Here is a 20,228-nt window from a genome sequence, read left to right as displayed (position 1 = left end):
AGGTTAGCGGGATTAGCGGGGTAAATGTGTGGGGTTAGGGCCTGAGGTGAGATTGTTGTCAGTGCAGACACGATGGGCCAAATGGCCTCCTTCTGCACTGTAGTGTTTCCATGATTCTACCCCGCACCTGTAAATTTTGACACCAGTCTTCCGATTTCCTAACTGTGAATTTGGCGAATCTTGAAAACTTTAAACCAGAAGCACAACATGTCCAGGGAGATCCAGCACAACTTTCCTCAACGTTTCTGACAATGTAAATTCCTAAAAGCCAGACTCTCAATCGCTCCTATTCGAGAGCAGTGATGTTTTCCGTGCAGCAATTTAGATAGTGGTACTTTTCATAACGTCCAGACATCTCAGAGCTTCACAGGCAGTGAGGTACTTTTTGAAGTGTTGTGATTAAGGAAACCTGATCCCCACACAGTCTGCCAGATGGGGCCCTTACACAACCTTGTACGATCCCTACACTATTCCCCTGGTAAGGCAACTTACTCCTTTCTTTACCTCTTTAACTGTAGCACTGGACTGATTAGTTTCATTACTTTGTCTACTAGAAACCTGAAAGATTTTTTCTAATTGGCATGTATATGCGGCACTGATGTGAACATGGACACGATAGAAGCACACTCAACATCTGGAAGAGCTTCATCAAAGATACAATTGCACCTCATTTCACGTTCCGTGGCAGGACAAGTTTAAAGTTTATTTACTTGTGTCGCAAGTAGGCTTACATTAACACTGCAATGATGTTACTGTGAAATTCCCCTCTCTTTATGACAATCTGAGGACCCTATCTGCTTCAAGAAGCCGACCGTCATCCCGGTACTAAAGAAAAGCCAGGCAGCTTGCCTTAATGACTATCGTCTGGTGGCTCTGACATCCAGAATTATGAAGTGCTTTGAAAGACTAGCCATGGCACGAATCAATTCCAGCTTCCCGGATTGCCTGGATCCACTACAGTTCGCCTATTGCCGCAACAGGTCCACAGCAGACGCCTTCTTCTTGACCCTACAATCAACCTTGGAACACCTAGATAACAAGGACATCTATGTCAGACTCTTATTTATTGACTACAGCTCAGCCTTCAACACTATTATTCCCACGAAACTCATCTCCAAGCTCTGTAGCCTGGGGCTTGGCTCCTCCCTCTGTGACTGGATCCTAGATTTCCTAACACACACAACGCAAGTAAGGATAGGCAACAACACCTCCTCCACGATCATCCTCAACAAGGCTGTGTCCTCAGCCCCTTACTATACTCCTTATACACCCATGACCGTGTGGCCAAATTCCCCTCCAATTCGATTTTCAACTTTGCTGATGACACCTCCATAGTGGGTCAGATCTCAAACAATGATAAGGCAGGAATGAGATAGAGAATCTGGTGAACTGGGGCGGCGACAATAATCTCTCCCTCAATGTCAACAAAATGAAGGAAATAGTCATCGATTTCAGGAAGCATAGTGGAAGGCATGCCCCTGTCTACATCAACGGGGATGAAGTGGAAGTGGTTGAGAGCTTCAAGTTTCTAAATGTCCAAATCACCAACAACCTGTCCTGGTCCCTCTATATAGTTATAGTTAAGAAAACCCACCAGCACCTCTACTTTCTCAGGAGGCTAAGGAAATTTGGCATGGTCTGCTATGACTCTCATCAACTTTTACAGATGCACCATAGAAAGCATTCTTTCTGGTTGTATCACAGCTTGGTTGTTCAGGGGACAGTCTTAAGAGTCAACCGCATTGCTGTGGCTCTGGAGTCACATGTAGACCAGACCAGGCAAAGACGGCAGATTTCTTTCCTTAAAGGACATTTGTGAACCAGATGGGTTTTTCTGACAATCGACAATGGTTTCATGATCATCAGTAGATTCTTAATTCCAGGTATTTTTTGTTGAATTCAAATTGCAGCATCTGCCGTGGCGGGATTCGAACTTGGGTCCCTAGTTTCTGGATTAATAGTCTAGCGATAATGCCACTCGGCCATCGCCTCCCCTCCTTCGAACCCCCACAGCGAGGGAGCCCATCTCCATTGATTGCACAAGCTGATGAAGTGAAAGGAAAAATCGAATCGTTGATCTCTACACACGTTTGTGCAGAATGGGTCTGTTTCTTATCTAAGTGCCTGTTCTACAGCTTCAATTATCCAAACACATGAATTCAGCTTCTTGCGTTTCCTAGCACTCACTCAGCAGTAGCTAATCCCTTCCACTCCTGATTATTGTTGGCCACTATCGCACAATTTATTAAGCTTTATGCTGACAGCAATTTCCAGTCTATAATGTCACTAATCTGCAATCCTAAAATAAAACCATTTCCAATTAAACATCAAACCGCTAAAACATAATTGGGAACATTTTCCACCCATCAGCCAAATTAAGTAATAAAATGTTCTTGGAGTGAGAGCCTTTTGTACTACAAGCACTAACCAATATATGATATGCAATGACTCAGAGGTTGGCTATCGAATGGAACTCAGTAAGTAATGTGCATAATTTGTGACACATGGTCCAGTTTTGTTTGTTTTATGAAGGACTAACCAAAGGAGGACTTGTGGTTCAAATTAAACTATTTGCTCGATGCTTTTACCAAGTCTGCAGGCTGAGCATCGTCCTCCGATATACTATTTCCAATGGAAATAGCACCGCACAAATGCAGCATGAATAATCTGAATCGGTTCCTCTATTTCTATGAGTTAATCAATAATAAAAGTAGGCTTTTGTTCAAATTCCCTTCCCTCTCCTAGCAGCACACTAAAGCTGATGTCCTTCTGTTTCCATAGCTAGCTGTTCATGGAACAGATCACTAGATGCTCAGAGCTTGAGGGGCACCACTCCGCATCAAGCATGGCTGACCAGGAGTCTCTCCGCTCTGACCGCCAGCCATTGCCGTGTTGTAAAGATTTACAGGTTGACACACTCAACCTCTGTGACCGCCTTATGGACGCACTTCCTTTGCCCATCAAGTGCTGGGGTGGGACCAAATCCAGAGCTTCTAATTCAGGGGTGCAGAATGTAGTGGTACAGTCATAACTAGGGTTTAGAGGAAGATCAACTTAATATAAGGTAGGTCCATTCAAAAGTCTGATAGGAACAGGGAAGAAGCTCTTCTCGAGTCGGTTGGTACGTGACCTCAGACGTTTGTATCTTTTTCCTGATGGAAGAAGGTGGAAGAGAGTATGTCCGAGTTGCATGGAGTCCTTGATCAAGGAGAGAACCTTGAGAAGATTGAGAGGAGATTTGATCGAGGTGTTCAAAACCATGAGGGGCGCGACAGAGCGGATAGAGAGAAACTGTTCCCGCTGGAGGAAAGATCGAGAACCAGAGGACACCAATTGAAGATGATTGACAAAAGAACAAAAGGTGACATGAAGAAACACTTATGTAGCGAGTGGTCAGGATCTGGAATGGGTTGCCTGAGAAACTGGTGGTGGAGACAGATTTTCAAATGATAGTTTTCAAAAAGGCGTTGGATGAAAACCTGAGGAGAGTCAAAACTGCAACTCTCTTTCAGAGAGTTGGTATGGACACGATGGCTGAATAGCCTCCTTTTATAACCATGCTACAATTCTAAATAAGGAAATATCTGATTTTCGTTACTTTTTATTGCTGGGTTGGAAATAGTTTTTCCTCCTCAGTAATGGTGGTTATAATATTTAGTTAATGGTCCACATGATTATTTATTCTGGAGGCCAAAGTTTCTAAGGTGCCACAGTTTAATCCTTTGTTGTTTCTTGTGGTTTAAAAAAAAAAGTCCAACAGCATGGGAAAACAGCCACAGGTAGGATGAAAGATGAGGTGGAGGTGTGGGGTGGGGAAAGGGCTGGGGAAAGTAAGAAGCCTCACAACACCAGGTTTTAACTGGTCCAACAGGTTTATTTGGAATCATGAGCTTTCGGAGCGCTGCTCCTTCCTCGGGTCAGTGGAGAGGATGAAAGGGAATCTGATACAATGATTGCAGCTTTGTAGAGAAATAATCTGAAGAGAATGTGAGACACATGTTTTGTCTTGTCAATTTTAACCTTCATTTTAATTTAAAGCTTGTTTACAGTTATTAAGAGGGGATTAAAGCTAAAAGTTACAGCCACCAGGCAAGTGAGATTCAGAAACAATGAGCAGTGGAAATAGGAAATGAAAATAGGAAAAACTGAAAATACATGAAAGGAAACAGATTGCTGCCCTGGGAAAGAACACGCAGCAAAACTGGTGAAAGGTCACAGTGGAAGCATTCCTTTTTCAGAGGCTGATTGAGCTGTAGGGAGGTTGCATCCCTACCTTTGGGTTCAAGTTGGGGCGGCACGGTGGCACAGTGGTTAGCACTGCTGCCTCACAGCGCCAGGGACCTGGGTTCAATTCCAACCTTGGGTGACTTTCTGTGCAGAGTTTGCACATTCTCCCCGTGTCTATGTGGGATTCCTCCGGGTGCTCCGGTTTCCTCCCACAGCCTGAAAGACGTGCTGGTTAGGTGCATTGGCCATGCTAAATTCTCCCTCAGCGTACCCGAACAGGTGCCGGAGTGTGGTGACTCGGGGATTTTCACAGTAAATTCATTGCAGTGTTAATGTAAGCCTTACTTGTGACTCCAATAAATAAACTTTAAATCCTAAGTTGCACTCCATGAATTGATGACCACAGATAGTGTGGGCTCAGGAGTTGATAATCGGCCTGTAAATCCTTCCATTACAAAGGCAGGAGGGTTTTCTGGTCAGCCATATTGTAGCAGAGGCCAGTAAACCCTCTCGGAGACAATTAGGGACAGGATAAAGCAAAATACTGCGGAATCTGAAACAAAAACACAAAGTGCTGGAAAATCTCAGCAAGTCTGACAGCAGCTGTGGGGAGAGAATAGAGCCAATGTTTCGAGCCTAGATGACTTCAAACATTGGCTCTATTCTCTCCCCACAAATTAGGGATAGGTATAACCAGCATCTGCATGTTGGCACAGTGGCTAGCACTGCTGTCTCACCGCGCCAGGGACCCGGGTTCGATTCCTGGCTTGGGTCACCGTCTGTCCGGGAGTTTGTATGCTCTCCCCGTGTCTGCGTGGGTTTCCTCCGGGTGCTCCCGTTTCCTCCCACAGTCCAAAGGGTTAGGTGGATTGGCCATTAGTGTCAGGGGGACTAGCTAGGGTAAATGCATGGGATTATGGGGATAGGGCCTGGCTGGGATCGTGCTTGGTGCAGACTCGATGGGCCGAATGTTCTCCTTCTGCACCATCGGATTCTATGAAAACACTAAGTTATAAATTCCAATGGAAACAGCTCCATGGTCCTTTATAAGATAACCCCTTCATCCCAGGAATTAGCCAAGTGAACATTCTGCTAACAAACAGCTGCGACGCTTCCAATAAATAAATCTTCTAAGCAATGACAAATCTCTTGTTGTTTAGCAAGTGATGATTAAATTCAGAATGCCTGCAACACATCAGCAAAGTAATTTAATCAAATCATTCTGTTTCCCTCCCTCTTTTTCCAGCAGATATAATGAGTGCAAGGCTGAACCTTTTCAGTGGGAGAACTGGAATCATATTAGTGTCACTTTCTGTGTGCCTGACCAGCTGTTGTCTGAGTCAAATGAAGTGAAAAGTCACCGACTCCACCAATATTGAGAAGATAAACATTGGCCCACATTTTCTAACCCGGGCTGGGTGCGCAGAGACAGGAGAATTCCTAGCGCCGGAACCCCGACCTTTCAAATGTTAGCCTGGATATTGCGCTATTGGGGGTGGGATCCAGTAGTGGGAGGAGGGGTTCGGTGAGCCAAAATTAAGGAGGCGACAGGATGCAGACGCAGGCTGGGCAAGAGGCACGCATTGGGACTCCGGCACTCCAAGAAAATCCATCAAAACAGCCCTCACCCTCACACCTCCAGCCTTCCCAACACACCACATGCCCCTTCCATGCCAACCAATGCCTGTAACCACCCCCATACCTTCCATGCCAACCATTGCCCTGTGCCTGGCCCCCATGTGGGCAGCACGGTGGCACAGTGATGGTGGCACAGTGGTTAGCACTGCTGCCTCACAGCGCCAGGGATCTGGGTTCGATTCCAACCCTTGGGTGACTGTCTGTGTGGAGTCTGCACATTCTCCCCATGTCTTCGTGAGTTTACTCCAGGTGCTCTGGTTTCCTCCCACAGTCCAAAGATGTGCTGGGGCCTGGGCCTGAGTAAGATGCTATGACAAGAGTCGGTGCAGATTTAATGGGCCCAATGGCCTCCTTCTGTATTGTAGGGATTCTATGTCCCTTTATGACAAACTGTAACCCTTTATGCAAACTTAGAGTTAACTCTGGTCAATCCATGCACCCCAACCACCACCCTTTGGCCCTTGTATTTATCTAGCCAATTCACTTAATACACACCAAGAGCAAACCTCAAGACCCACACGTGAATGGGATAAAATCAATTTCTATAATGTACTCAGTGGGCGGGGTTTCTGGCTGCGCTCGCCCCAAGGCTGGAAAATCCCAGCCGAGGTCAACGGACCTTTGCATGGTCCGTGTCCTGCCCGCTACAATTCCCCGTGATGGGCGAGATGGGAAAACTCTGCCCAGTATCTCTTGCATATCTCACTATACTGAAAAAACACTCCTATTCATAAATACTCATTTGCATTCCTTCAACCAAATAAAGCCTCATGGGAGCAAACATTTCATTCAAGTGCACAATCCCTTATAACAATAATTCATGGTCCTGCATCAAAGAGTCTATAACAACTTTTAGCTGTCAATCAAACTGTGAAATGGCAGGCACCCGACAATGATATGGATGGTTGTGAAATTAGCCATGTGATGGGACCACTCAAGCCTATGTCAACAGGGTGAAATAGTAAGCTATCATCACTGAAGACACTTTTTTTCAAAGATTTAAAGGACTAGACTTTTAAATGCCTTAACAACTCTCTTTGACAGCTCCCTTTGCCAGGTCCTTCTGACAGCTTTGACAGCTGATTTTGACAAGTCTGTTGACAGTTTAAATGACCTTGACAGTAATGAGTTTACACATTTTTTTACACACACTTATGTCTACTTTTAACACTTACAAAACGTACTTGATCTACCCAGAAAGGCACCTGATCTCCCCCAAAGTTGTCGTGGGATCAGATTGGGTATCTTATATTTCTAAAAGGTACCCTGGCTATCAAGTGATTGTGCCAAGCTTAGACTTGCTCTTACCCGGTCCAGTCAGCACACTTCAGGTTTCACACTCCTGGCCAACATCTCACCTCAGTGGAGGCAGCTGATGGTTTAAGTGGCCAGCCACTTTCTTCAACTGCACAGATGTAAAACGCACCCCACTCCCAAGCCTGATAGAGAGCTTCTCCATCTTGTTAAAATGATGTGCTGCTGCATGGCACTCCAACTAGGAGTCCTGGGGCATACTGAGTCATAGGTGGAAGTGGGGGGGGGGTAACTGCTTCAGATAGTTCATGCAAATCAATAAGAGTTGATAAGTTGGTGAACAAAGAAAATTACAGCACAGGAACAGGCCCTTTGGCCCTCCAAGCCAGCAATGACCATGCTGCCTGACTGAACTAAAACCCCCTACCCTTCCGGGGACTGTATCCCTCCATTCCCATCCTATTCATATATTTGCCAAGATGCCCCTTAAAACTCACTATCGTATCTGCTTCCACTACCTCCCCCGACAACAAGTTCCAGGCACCCACCACCCTCTGTGTAAAGGTCTTGCCTCATACATCTCCTTTAAACCTTGCCCCTCGCACCTTAAACCTATGCCCCCTAGTAATTGACTCTTCCACCCTGGGAAAAAGCTTCTGACTATCCACTCTGTCCATGCCTCTCATAATCTTGTAGACTTCTATCAGATCGCCCCTCAACCTCCGTCATTCCATGAGAACAAAGTTCTCCAACCTCTCTTCATAGCTAATGCCCTCCATACCAGGCAACATCCTGGTAAATCTTTTCTGTACTGTCTCCAAAGCCTCCACATCCTCTGGTAGTGTAGCGACCAGAATTGAACACTATATCCCAAGTGCAGCCTAACTAAAGTTCTATAAAGCTGCAACATGACTTGTCAATTTTTAAACTCAATGCCCGGCCGATGAAGGCAAGCATGCCTTCTTGACTACCTTCTCCTCCTGCGTTGCAGAGATAGACTTCATTGAATTGTGCAGCCAGTAAACCAATGATGGGAAAATGAGTCTGAGTAACATACAGAACAATGGAGGCAATGGGTGGGATTTTATGGCTGTGTTCGTAAAATCCCACCTGAGGTCAACGGAGATTTCCATTCTGGAAACCTCGCCCCGATTTCCAAATAATCCCAGTGATATCCAGGGAAAAGGTGGTATGTCTTATGGCAGGCAATTCTGAAGCTATACTATATGACCTTCCGTTGGGTAGTAAAATGTTTAAAGTTGTTGAATTTTGTTGTTATAAAAGTGACCTCACTGTCTCACTAGCTAACTACATTATGCCAGCCATTGGTGTTGTGTTGATTTTGGTTGCTAGGATCTTTCTATTTATTTTTGTCGCTTGTGCCTGGCCCAATTAACTGATCACAATCTGCACACATTTGCATGCACCCTTGGATGTTCTGAATCTAATTTCTGACTTCCAATTGCAATAGCCTTTCTTCAAGTTTGAGATTTCCCCGTGTCAGAAAATAAAGCGAGAGCCACTTTATGAATCTTTTAATCCCGGGATTGTCATGTGAGGCTACTTTTGTTTGGTGCTCCCAACATGAACTTTGTGAGACCTAAGAATGCTTCCATGTTCAGAGTGAGCATGCAAATATATATACTCGGTATTGGAGTTGACTAAAATAGAAAGGAAACAATGGTGCTTTATAAGTGGATCAGATAGATTCCATGAATTAGTTCACTGTTGGATTGTGTAGCATAGCATAGGAGCTGCTTTGCACGATGCCTGGCAGACACTCTGCTGATGATGGGTCCTTCTTGGTGTGTGAGTGCAAGTGTGAAGTTGAGCCTGTAGTGAGCATCCATCTATACTCTGATCAGGACCCAAGCACTGTGAGTAATGTATTGTTGTAAAGCTGTATTACATTCTTGCCTTTCCTATTGATGCAACACACATTGTTTCCTCAATAATTAGAACATAGAACATAGAACAGTACAGCACAGAACAGGCCCTTCGGCCCACGATGTTGTGCCGAGCTTTATCTGAAACCAAGATCAAGCTATCCCACTCCCTATCATCCTGGTGTGCTCCATGTGCCTATCCAATAACCGCTTAAATGTTTCTAAAGTGTCTGACTCCACTATCACTGCAGGCAGTCCATTCCACACCCCAACCACTCTCTGCGTAAAGAACCTACCTCTGATATCCGTCCTGTATCTCCCACCACGAACCCTATAGTTATGCCCCCTTGTAATAGCTCCATCCACCCGAGGAAATAGTCTTTGAACGTTCACTCTATCTATCCCCTTCATCATTTTATACACCTCTATTAAGTCTCCCCTCAGCCTCCTCCGCTCCAGAGAGAACAGCCCTAGCTCCCTCAACCTTTCCTCATATGACCTACCCTCCAAACCAGGCAGCATCCTGGTAAATCTCCTCTGCACTCCTTCCAGCGCTTCCACATCCTTCCTATAGTGAGGAGATTGGCGATGTTGTTAACAAATGGTTCAAAACTTATATGGAACCTTTTGCTATATTTAAAATTTAAGGTTTGTTTTTTAGTGTCACAAGTCACATTAACACTGCAGTGAAGTTACTGTGAAAATCCCCTTGTAGCCGCACTCCGGCATCTGTGGACTGTAAGACATGGCTTACCATTTCCTTTTCTGTTTTACTTCATTATGTTTAATTATTCCTTTTTTGACAAGGCTTCCTTTTCCTCTTTTTTTCTGTGAATTTACATTTCTTTTTCCTTTGTTTTTGAAGAGGAATAGGTGTAGGTCATATGGCCCCTCTGGCACGATCTGTCACTCAGTAAGACCGTGGCTGATTTTCAGCCTCGACTACCTGATCCCCAGATTGATTAATTCCCTTTAGAGCCCAAAAATCTATCGATCTCATCCTTGGATGTGCTCAGTGACAGAACACACATAAATTTCCCGAGTTGAGAATTCGAAATAATTGCGGACCTCTGAGTGAAAATTTTTTTCCCACCTCAGTTACATAGAAACATAGAAACCAGAAGCAAGAGTAGGCCATTCAGCCCTTTGAACCTGCTCCGCCATTCAGTCTAATCATGGTTGATCATCTAATTCAATATCCTGATCCCACCGCCCCCCTTCCTCCCACATCCCTTGATCCCTTTAGCCCCAAGAGCTATATCTAATTTCTTCCTGAAATCACACAATGTTTTGGCCTCAACGAGCAGTGAATTCCACACATTCACCACTCTCTCTGGGTGAAGAAATTTCTCCTCACCTCAGTTCTAAAAGGTTTACCCCATTAACCTCAAACTATGACCACAAGTTCTGGACTCCCACACCATTGGGAACAATCTTTCTGAATCTACCCTGTCTAACCTGTTAGAATTTTATACGTTTCTATGAGATCCCCTCTCACTCTTCTAAACTCCAGTGAATATGATCCTAACCGACTTCGTCTCTCCTCATACGACAGACTTGCCTTCCCAGGAATCAACCTGGTAAACCTTCGCTGTTCTCCCTCTATAGCAAGAACTCCCTTCCTCAGATAAGGACACCAAAACTGCACAGAATACCCCAAGTGTGGCCTCACCAACGCCCTATACAATTGCAGTAAATCATCCCGATCCCTATATTCAAATTCTCTCACTATGAAGGCCAATATACCATTTGCCTTCTCTACGGCTTGCTATGCCTACGCGCTTATTTTCAGCGACTGATACACGAGGACACCAAGGTTTCTCTTTATCTACCTCTCTCAATTTACACCCATTCAAGTAATAATCTGTCTTCCTATTATTGCTACCAAACTGGATAACCTCACATTTATCCACAGTATACTGCATCTGCCATGTAAATGCCCCCACAATCAGCCTAAATAGCCGACCCCTTATTTTGATACTATGCCCCCTAGTTCCAGCCTCTCCAGCCAGGGGAAACAACCTCTCGTTGTTTATTTTCATTTATATACTCCAGCCTGACTTCAAGTTCCATTTTAATTCATATCCTCTTTCCTTGGGTTCTTACTTTGTTTCAGTACATTTTTGGTTTTTTTTATACTTTATTTTTGTGTTTTTAAAAAATAGTTTGTGTGTAACTAGATTATTAGAGGCAGGAAAAGGACTGCTTGAAGTTCAGTTGAAAACTAAGAGGAGAAAACTGATAATTTGGGGAATGGAATTACAAGAATATATTTTTAAAAAAGCAGGGTGCAAGATGTGAAGGAGTAGCAATAGGACATGAATTCCATTTTTTACTAGACATTGCGTGAGGTAGTTATTTGGCACTGTTTTGGGGCCACTGCTGTTTGTAATATTTATTAATGATCTGGATGAGGGTATAGTTGGGTGGATTAGCAAATTTGCTGATGACACCAAAGTCGGTGGTGTGGTAGACAGTGAGGAAGGGTGTCGTAGTTTGCAGGAAGACTTAGACAGGTTGCAAAGTTGGGCCGAGAGGTGGCGGATGGAGTTTAATGCGGAGAAGTGTGAGGTAATTCACTTTGGTAGGAATAACAGATGTGTTGAGTATAGGGCTAACGGGAGGACTTTGAATAGTGTGGAGGAGCAGAGGGATCTAGGTGTATGTGTGCATAGATCCCTGAAAGTTGGGAATCAAGTAGATAAGGTTGTTAAGAAGGCATATGGTGTCTTGGCGTTTATTGGTAGGGGGATTGAATTTAGGAGTCGTAGCGTTATGTTGCAACTGTACACAACTCTGGTGCGGCCGCACTTGGAGTACTGTGTGCAGTTCTGGTCCCCACATTACAGGAAGGATGTGGAGGCTTTGGAGAGGGTGCAGAGGAGGTTTACCAGGATGTTGCCTGGTATGGAGGGGAGATCCTATGAGGAGAGGCTGAGGGATTTGGGATTGTTTTCGCTGGAAAGGCGGCGGCTAAGAGGGGATCTTATTGAAACTTATAAGATGATTAGAGGTTTAGATAGGGTGGATAGTGATAGCCTTTTTCCTCTGATGGAGAAATCCAGCACGAGGGGGCATGGCTTTAAATTGAGGGGGGGTAGTTATAGAACCGATGTCAGGGGTAGGTTCTTTACCCAGAGGGTGGTGAGGGATTGGAATGCCCTGCCAGCATCAGTAGTAAATGCGCCTAGTTTGGGGGCGTTTAAGAGATCCGTAGATAGGTTCATGGACGAAAAGAAATTGGTTTAGGTTGGAGGGTCACAGTTTTTTTTTTAACTGGTCGGTGCAACATCGTGGGCCGAAGGGCCTGTTCTGCGCTGTAATGTTCTATGTTCTATGTTCTATGTTCTATGGTCATCAGTTACATTGAGCTTTCAGGTTTTTGAGTTCACCTTGGTGGGTAACTGTAGATATGGGGCTGGACTTTTACCACTTCGCAGAACGGAATTCTCCGCTGGCCTCGGGTGGGATTTAACGAGCATGGAGTTCAGCATGGCAGGTCATTGAAGAGCGCTAAGACTTGTTTGATCCTGTTACAGATAGGTGGGTGAGCCTGCAACAATGCATCTACCCCAGACCGATCGTCATCACTACGTCGCCATTCGCAATGTGCGGTGAGGGTACAGTCAGTGAGACAGCAGTGGAGGAATATTAGAAAAATTGTATCCCATTTAGCACAGCAGAGGTGGCACGGTGGCACACTGTTTAACACCGCTGCCTCACAGCACCACGGGTCTGGGTTCAATTCCTGGCTTGGGTCACTGTCTTAGCACAGTGGTAGTACCACAAACCTCGATGGACTATTCTGAATGTGAATATGGAACTTTGTCTCCACCAGCAATGTACAGTGGTCACTCCTAGCAATAATGTCACAAACAGATGCATCTGTAGATTGGTGAGGATGAGGTCAAGTAGGTTTTCCCACCCTTGTTGGCTCCTTCACCACCTACCGTAGGCTCTGTCTGGTGGTTATGCTCTTCAGGTCTCAGACAGCTCAGTCACTGGTGGTGCTACTAGTGTCATTGAGGGCCCCACCCAGAGGACAGTCAGTGCCCTTGCCATCTTTAGAGCTTCTTCCCAGTAGTGTTCAACATGGAGGCGTACTGATTCATGTAGCAACGCTCGTATTTCAACTGGTGTGAAACCAGCCTTTTCTGATTTACATGTCAAATTCTTCCAGCTGTTAAAGATTCTTGGCATGACTACCACATTAAAGTTTGTTTATCTATTAATATCACAAGTAGGCTTACACTAACACTGCAATGAAGTTACTGTAAAAATCCCCTAGTTGCCACACTCTGGCGCCTGTTCGGGTACACTGAGGGGGAATTTAGCATGGCCAATGCACCTAACCAGCACGTCTTTTGGACTGTGGGAGAAAACCGGAGGACACGCAGACACTGGGAGAACGCGCAGACTCCACACACACAGTGACCCAAGCCGGGAATCGAACCTGGATCTTGGCACGTTAAAGACACAATGGTGTTATTGTATAATGTGTAAAAGATAATTGGGAAAAATATTTGCATGAAACAGAATAACTGGCACGAAAGTCGAGTACACCCAAAAATGAACGTGCGAGGATGCGGGGAATGATCCATGTTTCTGACTGGATAGGCTCAAAAGGCACATCATATTAGACCTCGGGGTTCATTGTCATTGAGCCTGTGGCTGGTAGTGGTTTGAGTGGTTTGAATGTAGAGTCTGATGGATTACCCTTGCTCTTCCTGGCTCCATAGTTAGCTGCTGGTGATTTCCACCCCTATCACAGAGTGGTGGGGCTTTCCAATCAGCCCGATTTGAAAGGAAGTGTCGATTGTTTCAGTCATGGGTCCTTGAATGGCTAGAAGTTTTTTACCTGCCATCATCTGGCAGTGACTCTGTTCCAGCTTGTGATGGACCTGTGTTCACCCGTCCACCATTTTGGAGGTTTAGTAGGCCAGTTAGTGCCTGAAAAATCAGCAAAAAGGCCGGAATTTTCCCGTCCTGCCCACCATGGGAATTGGAGCAGGCGAGGGGCGGACTATGGAGAGGTCCGTTGACCTTGGGTGGGATTTTACGGTTTCAAGACGAGCGAGACCGTAAAACCCGCCCACAGAATCCCTGCAGTGCAGAAGGAAGCCATTTGGCCCATTGAGTGTGCAGCGACTCTGACAAAGCATCCCTCCCAGGTCCACACCCAGCTCTATCCCCGTAACCCCATGCATTTGCTCCTCTAATCCCCCTAACCTACACATCTTTGGACTGTGGGAGGAAACCGGAGCACCCGGAGGAAACCGATACAGACAAGGGGGAGAACATGCAAACTCCACACAGACAGTTACACAAGGCAAGAATCGAACCCAGGTCCCTGACGTTGAGAGATAGCAGTGCTAACCACTGTGCCACTGTACCGCTAGGTGAAGTTTTCAGCTAATGAATTCAAAGGGGAAGGATGCAAATTTTGATGGCTGCCATTGTCAATGTGATTTTCTTTTATCTTTCCACTCGCAGGCCAGAATTGAGTTCATGACACCCGACGGATCACCCACTTCTAATGGTGTACAACAGTCCGAGGACAAGACTCTGTGGGATCAGGCAAAAGGTAAGTGTTGCTTAGGTTGGAAGCTGCTACCGTAATAAGGGAAAAGATTGGGGGTGGGGGAGTGTTGTGAGTGGAAATTAAAGCTGCTACAAATAGCCTCAGTGGCCCTAAAGTAGGGATTGCAAAATGAAGCTTGCATTTATGTGGGCAGCAATGGTTGAGCAGAGGTTTGGCATTGACTATCCAATCCTTATGACCGAACAGCGTACAAAATCTTCTTGTCATGGAGAACAGTCACGAGTGACCGACAGCAAAGCAGTTATTGTGCTTCAGGCTGAACTGCAGCAAGGAACCACCTTCGTTCGCAAATATCAGAACCTTTGGGGCGGCACGATAGCACAGTGGTTAGCACTACTACCTCACAGCAGCAGGGATCTGGGTTCGATTCCTGCATTGGGTCACTGTCTGTGTGGAGTTTGCACGTTCTCCCCGTGTCTGTGTGGGTTTCCTCCGGGTGCTGAGGTTTCCTCCCACACTCCAAAGATGTGTGGGTTAGGTTGATTGGCCTTGCTAAATTGACCCTAGTTTCTGGGGATGAGCAGGGTAAATATCTGGGGTTACAGGGATAGGGTTGGATTGTTGAAGGTGCAGGTTTGATGGGCCGAATGGCCTCCTTTTGCACTGTTAGGGATTCTATGATTCTAACATTATTCAGGAAACACAAAGACTGTTAAATAACCAGAAGGCCCATGTGATTAGTTAATGGGTTTTAACAATTCATCAGAAAAAAAGCATCACGCATCCAGCGTACATTATTCTGCACCTTCTGCTTTCTTTCTCTACGAACAGTATGCTTTGTCTGTATAGCGCAGAAGAAACAATACTTTCCACTGTATACCAATGTGACAACAATCAATCAATCAGACTTTGAGAGGCAATGCTAAGTTGTAAAGTAAAAGTTAAAAAAATGTATTTACTAGTCACAAGTAAGGCTTACATTAACACTGCAATGACGTTACTGTGAAAATCCCTGTGTCACCACAGTCCAGCGCCTGTTCAGATCAATGCACCTAACCAGCACGTCTTCCAGAATGTGGGAGGAATTCGGAGCGCCCGGAGGAAACCCACGCAGACACGGGTACAATGTGCAAACTTCACACAGACAGTGACCCAAGGCAGGAATCGAACCCAGGTCTCTGGTACTGTGAGGCAGCAGTGCTAAACATCGTGCCACCCTTAAGTTGTAGGTTATTTGGTCTGAATGAGCTGAGTTTGAAAATTAAAACTTTGCTTGAATAACAAATGAACAAACAAATTTGCTATCGTCATTTGGTCTGATAGTTTTGTCCATTGGATCTAACTTCCTGTTCTGTATTTCACAAAACACAACACACAACCATTGTTTCAGACTTCACCTCATTGTGACCGATATTGACACATCAGAATCCAACTTCAGCATTCTGACTGTGTTATCCTGAAATTAAACATTCACATTATTTCATCTGATGGTGTGTGGAGTATTTACTTCTGGTTCCGGCCTTTTATCTAGTGATAAGTGATCTTTCAGAGAGCCAGCACAGGAGTGACAGACCAAATAGCCTCCTCCTGCACTGTAAGATTATACTGTTCCATCAACTGATCCAGCCTCTGATTCAATGGGCTGGGAATGTCCTTTCGGTCTGATAGACAACAATTGTCCGTTGGTTTCTTTCAGTGTAGGTTATTTATACCCTAACCCCAAGGTGATGAACTGGAGGGGTGAATTGTCTGTCCATTATAGAGGCTGCAGGTTCTGTGGGGTGGGTGATTAGCTTTGCTGGTTTACCACTTGGGCAGTGAAGGGGGTGGGGGGGGGGGTAACTTAGTTTCAATAGACCTGATTTTAGTTTGATGTACAAAGGGAGAGTGGAATCTGTTTTAATATGCCTTAAAGGGACTGCAGCATGGCATCATTAAAAGTAAGTGTGTCATGCTGCAATCTCTGTGCATATTGCACAGAAAACCTTTGGTTGTAACACTGAGACTGAACTTCAGGTAAGTCTCCCATTCTAACCAGCTGAATACTGGGGATTGAAATAGATTAAGGAATCATTGAATCCCGACAGTGCAGGAGCCTGCACTGACAACAATCTCACCCAGGCCCTATCCCCGTAACCCCATGCATTCACCCTGCTAGTCCTCCTGACACTAAGGGGCAATTTTATCTTGCCAATCAACCTAACCTGCACACCTTTGGACTGTGGGAGGAAACTGGAGCACCTGGAGGAAAACCCACATAGACATGGCGAGAATGTGCAAACTCTACACAGACAGTGACCCAAGGCCGGAATTGAACCCGGGTCCCTGGCGCAGTGAGGCAGCAGTGCTAACCTCTGTGCCACCGTGCCACCCTAGAAGGACCATCAAATATTACTTTATCGACTGTCCAATTTCCAAGACATAACCATTTCCTGTGCATCATAATGCATTGTTAAACCTTGGTGCACAAGTGGAGAATGTTCAAGTGCAGGATGGAAAACACTGTAACATTGACAATCTGAACCTTTTGTTCTGGGATGAGCAAAATCAGATAAAGAATCATCTGGCTACTTGTGATAGAACATGTGTTGCTTTCTGGAGGTCATGAAATGCCGTTAAGTACCTTCGAGACCGATAAAAATCTATCCTGTTTTCAAAGCGTCTGTGTTTTGATGAGGTTATTTTCCTTGTTGATAAGATCCACCCTGCCTGGTTATTTAAAAATGTAACCTGGGCTATAATGATGGATTTGACCATTGTGCTATGCGAATGATGTAGCCATTATTCTTAATGATCAATTATGTTAAACCCAGGCAGCCCTGTCCATCACCTGTCTTTTTAAGGATATTAATGATCTCATAATCCCCAAACTCAGAGCTTCCTGACACCTGCTTAACTAAAGATATTAAAATCTGACCTTGTGAAACAGCTTTAACTTTAACCCGTATACCACTGGTGGCAGGATTTCCAAATAATTAAACTAATCAAAAATATTTTCAACATCTTTTCTTCAAGTTGATTAATGCATCACACTCGGCAGGGTATGGTAGTTACTGGACCGGTAATGGAGAGGTTTGGAATAATCCAGGGACAAATCCAATCAATTTAAATTCAATTCATTAAAAACAAATCTTGAATAAAAGCTAGGCTCAGTAATGGTGCCACGAGATGACTGGATTATCAGAAAAGCCCATCTGTTTCATTAGGATCCTTTAGGGAGGGAAGACTAACTCCTTACCCAGCTTAGTCAGTGTGTGACTGCAGACCCACAGGGGGTGGCACAGTGGTTAGCACTGCTGCCTCACAGCGCCAGGGACCCGGGTTCGAATCTCAGCTTGGGTCACTGTCTGTGCGGAGTCTGCATGTTCTCCCCCATGTCTGCATGGATTTCCTCCGGGTGCTCCCGTTTCCTCACAAAGTACAAAGAAAATTACAGCACAGGAACAGACCCTTCGGCCCTCCAAACCTGCACCGACCATGCTGCCTGGCTGAACTAAAGCCTTCTACCCTTCCAAGGGCCATATCCCTCTATTCCCATCCTATTCATGTATTTGTCTAGACGCCCCTTAAAAGTCACTATCGTATCTGCTTCCACTACCTCCTCCGGCAGCGAGTTCCAGGCACCCACCACCTTGTGTGTAAAAGTACTTGCTTCGCACATGTCCTTCAAACCTTGCCCTTTGCACCTTAAACCTATGCCCCCTAGAAATTGACTCTCCCACCCTGGGAAAAAGCTGGTTAGTAGAATACTGAGGTTGGATTCTGATGTGTCAATATTGGCCACAATGTGGTGCAGTCTGAAACAATGGCTGTGTGTTATGTTGTGTGAAAGGAGCATGTGTTGTGTGAAATACAGAAAAGGAAGTTAGATCCAATGGACAAGACTATCAGGTCAAATGACGATAGTGAATTTGTTTGTTCATTTGTGCTGGTTAGGGTGCATTGGCCGTGCTAAATTCTCTCTCAGTGTACCTGAACAGATGCCGGAGTGTGGCGACTATGGGATTTTCACAGTAACTTCATTGCAGTGTTAATGTAAGCCTACTTGTGACACTGATAAGTCAACTTAAAACTTAAACTTGATTTCATTCTACCTAAGATGGCCAAGCAAGCAACTCAGTTGTGTTGAAGTGGGCTGCTCACTTTAGACTTCTTGAGGACAATTCAAATAGCCCACACTCCATGAATTTTTACGTTCAAGTAATATATCAAAATACTTTTGTTTTAAAAAGTCTAACAGACAACATTTTTTGTTAATTGGCCCACTTATAGATCGACTTAGAGGAAAGGTCAAGGGTCACGGTGCAATGAGGTTAAAAGGACATGTGACCGAATGTTGAAGCAGTGATTAGGGAATACTGAGTTTAGCTGGTAAAAGCCGGTCGATTGGCAGTAGGAAATGTGTGGAGGCTGAGGGCTTCAGTAGTTTTGGGATCCTGGGAAAGAATGAATAGGGGCAGATACGTTGGCCGGAATTCTCCGACTTTGTCCACGGTTGGGATTCTCCGACCTCGCTGAGAATGAGTGCGACCTGAGTGCCAAATTTTCCATTCTCGCTGGTAGCGGGGTGTGCTAGAATTCTGGCCGTTGCCTTGATTTCAACATGCAGTGGCTGCGTTGAAATTTAGGAAGGATAAGATATCATAATTTCAATTGCATATTGGTATTAATAAAGGTGGCACAGTGGTTAGCACTGCTGCTTCACAGCGCCAGGGACCCGGGTTTGATTCCCCCTCGGGTCACTGGCTGTGTGGAGTCTGCACATTCTCCCCGTGTCTGCGTGGGTTTCCTCCGGATGCTCCGGTTTTCTCCCACAGTCCGAAAGTTAGGTGCATTGGACATGCTAAATTCTCCCTCAGTGTGCCCGAACAGGCGCTGGAGTGTGGCAACTAGGGGATTTTCACAGTAACTTCATTGCAGTGTTAGTGTAAGCCTACTTGTGTCACTAATAAATAAACTTTAAGAAAAAAACTTTGAACTTTAAATTAGAGAAATTCTGGTCAAGGTGAGGTGGAGAGTGGTTGAGGGTGCAGGTTGTATGATGGGGCCGGGCTAGGCCTACATGATGATTTGATGCTGGTGGTCTAAGTTTGAAGGTGGTTAGTTACACAAGCTGGACCTTTGTTTAAGGATACAGGATGAAACACTGCCTCCCATTATGGGAAAACCCAGATAACCTGTCTGAATCTAGCTCAATGACACCTGTCACATAGCGAAGGGCAATTGGCATTTTGTTCTTTGTCAGCCTTTCCAGATATCTTAACAAGTTAAAACTAAGGATGAATTCCATCATAACAAAGCTTTCTTGCAGATCAGATCATGCAGTAATAATGATTTGATTTGATTTATTATTGTCACAAGTATTGTGAAAAGTATTGTTTCTTACGCGCTATACAGACAAAGCATACCGTTCATAGAGAAGGAAAGGAGAGTGCAGAATGTAGTGTTACAGTCATAGCTAGAGTGCAGAGAAAGATCAACTTAATGCGAGGAGGGTCCATTCAAAAGTCTGACAGCAGCAGGGAAGAAGCTGTTCTTGAGTTGGTTGGTACGTGACCTCAGACCTTTGTCTCTTTTTCCCGACTGAAGAAGTTGGAAGAGGGAATGTCCGGGATGTAAGGATGTATGTTGGCTGGCTATGGTGATGCCCCAGGAGTGAGAAACCAGGCACATCTCATTGT

The 20,228-nt window shown here is 45.0% G+C and overlaps 1 protein-coding gene across 1 annotated transcript in view; it reads left to right on the top strand.

Annotated features, from left to right (window-relative positions):
- The window catches only part of arhgap28 (Rho GTPase activating protein 28), a 184,393-nt gene that overhangs the window by 123,550 nt on the left and 40,615 nt on the right, over positions 1-20,228 (top strand). The window contains exon 4 of the mRNA XM_078215788.1: positions 14,499-14,589. Coding sequence (XP_078071914.1) covers positions 14,499-14,589 — 91 coding nt within the window. The remainder of the gene's footprint in view (positions 1-14,498; positions 14,590-20,228) is intronic.

This window comes from Mustelus asterias, chromosome 7 (assembly GCF_964213995.1).
Source record: "Mustelus asterias chromosome 7, sMusAst1.hap1.1, whole genome shotgun sequence".
NCBI lineage: Eukaryota > Metazoa > Chordata > Chondrichthyes > Carcharhiniformes > Triakidae > Mustelus > Mustelus asterias.
This window is presented reverse-complemented; position numbering and strand designations above follow the sequence as displayed.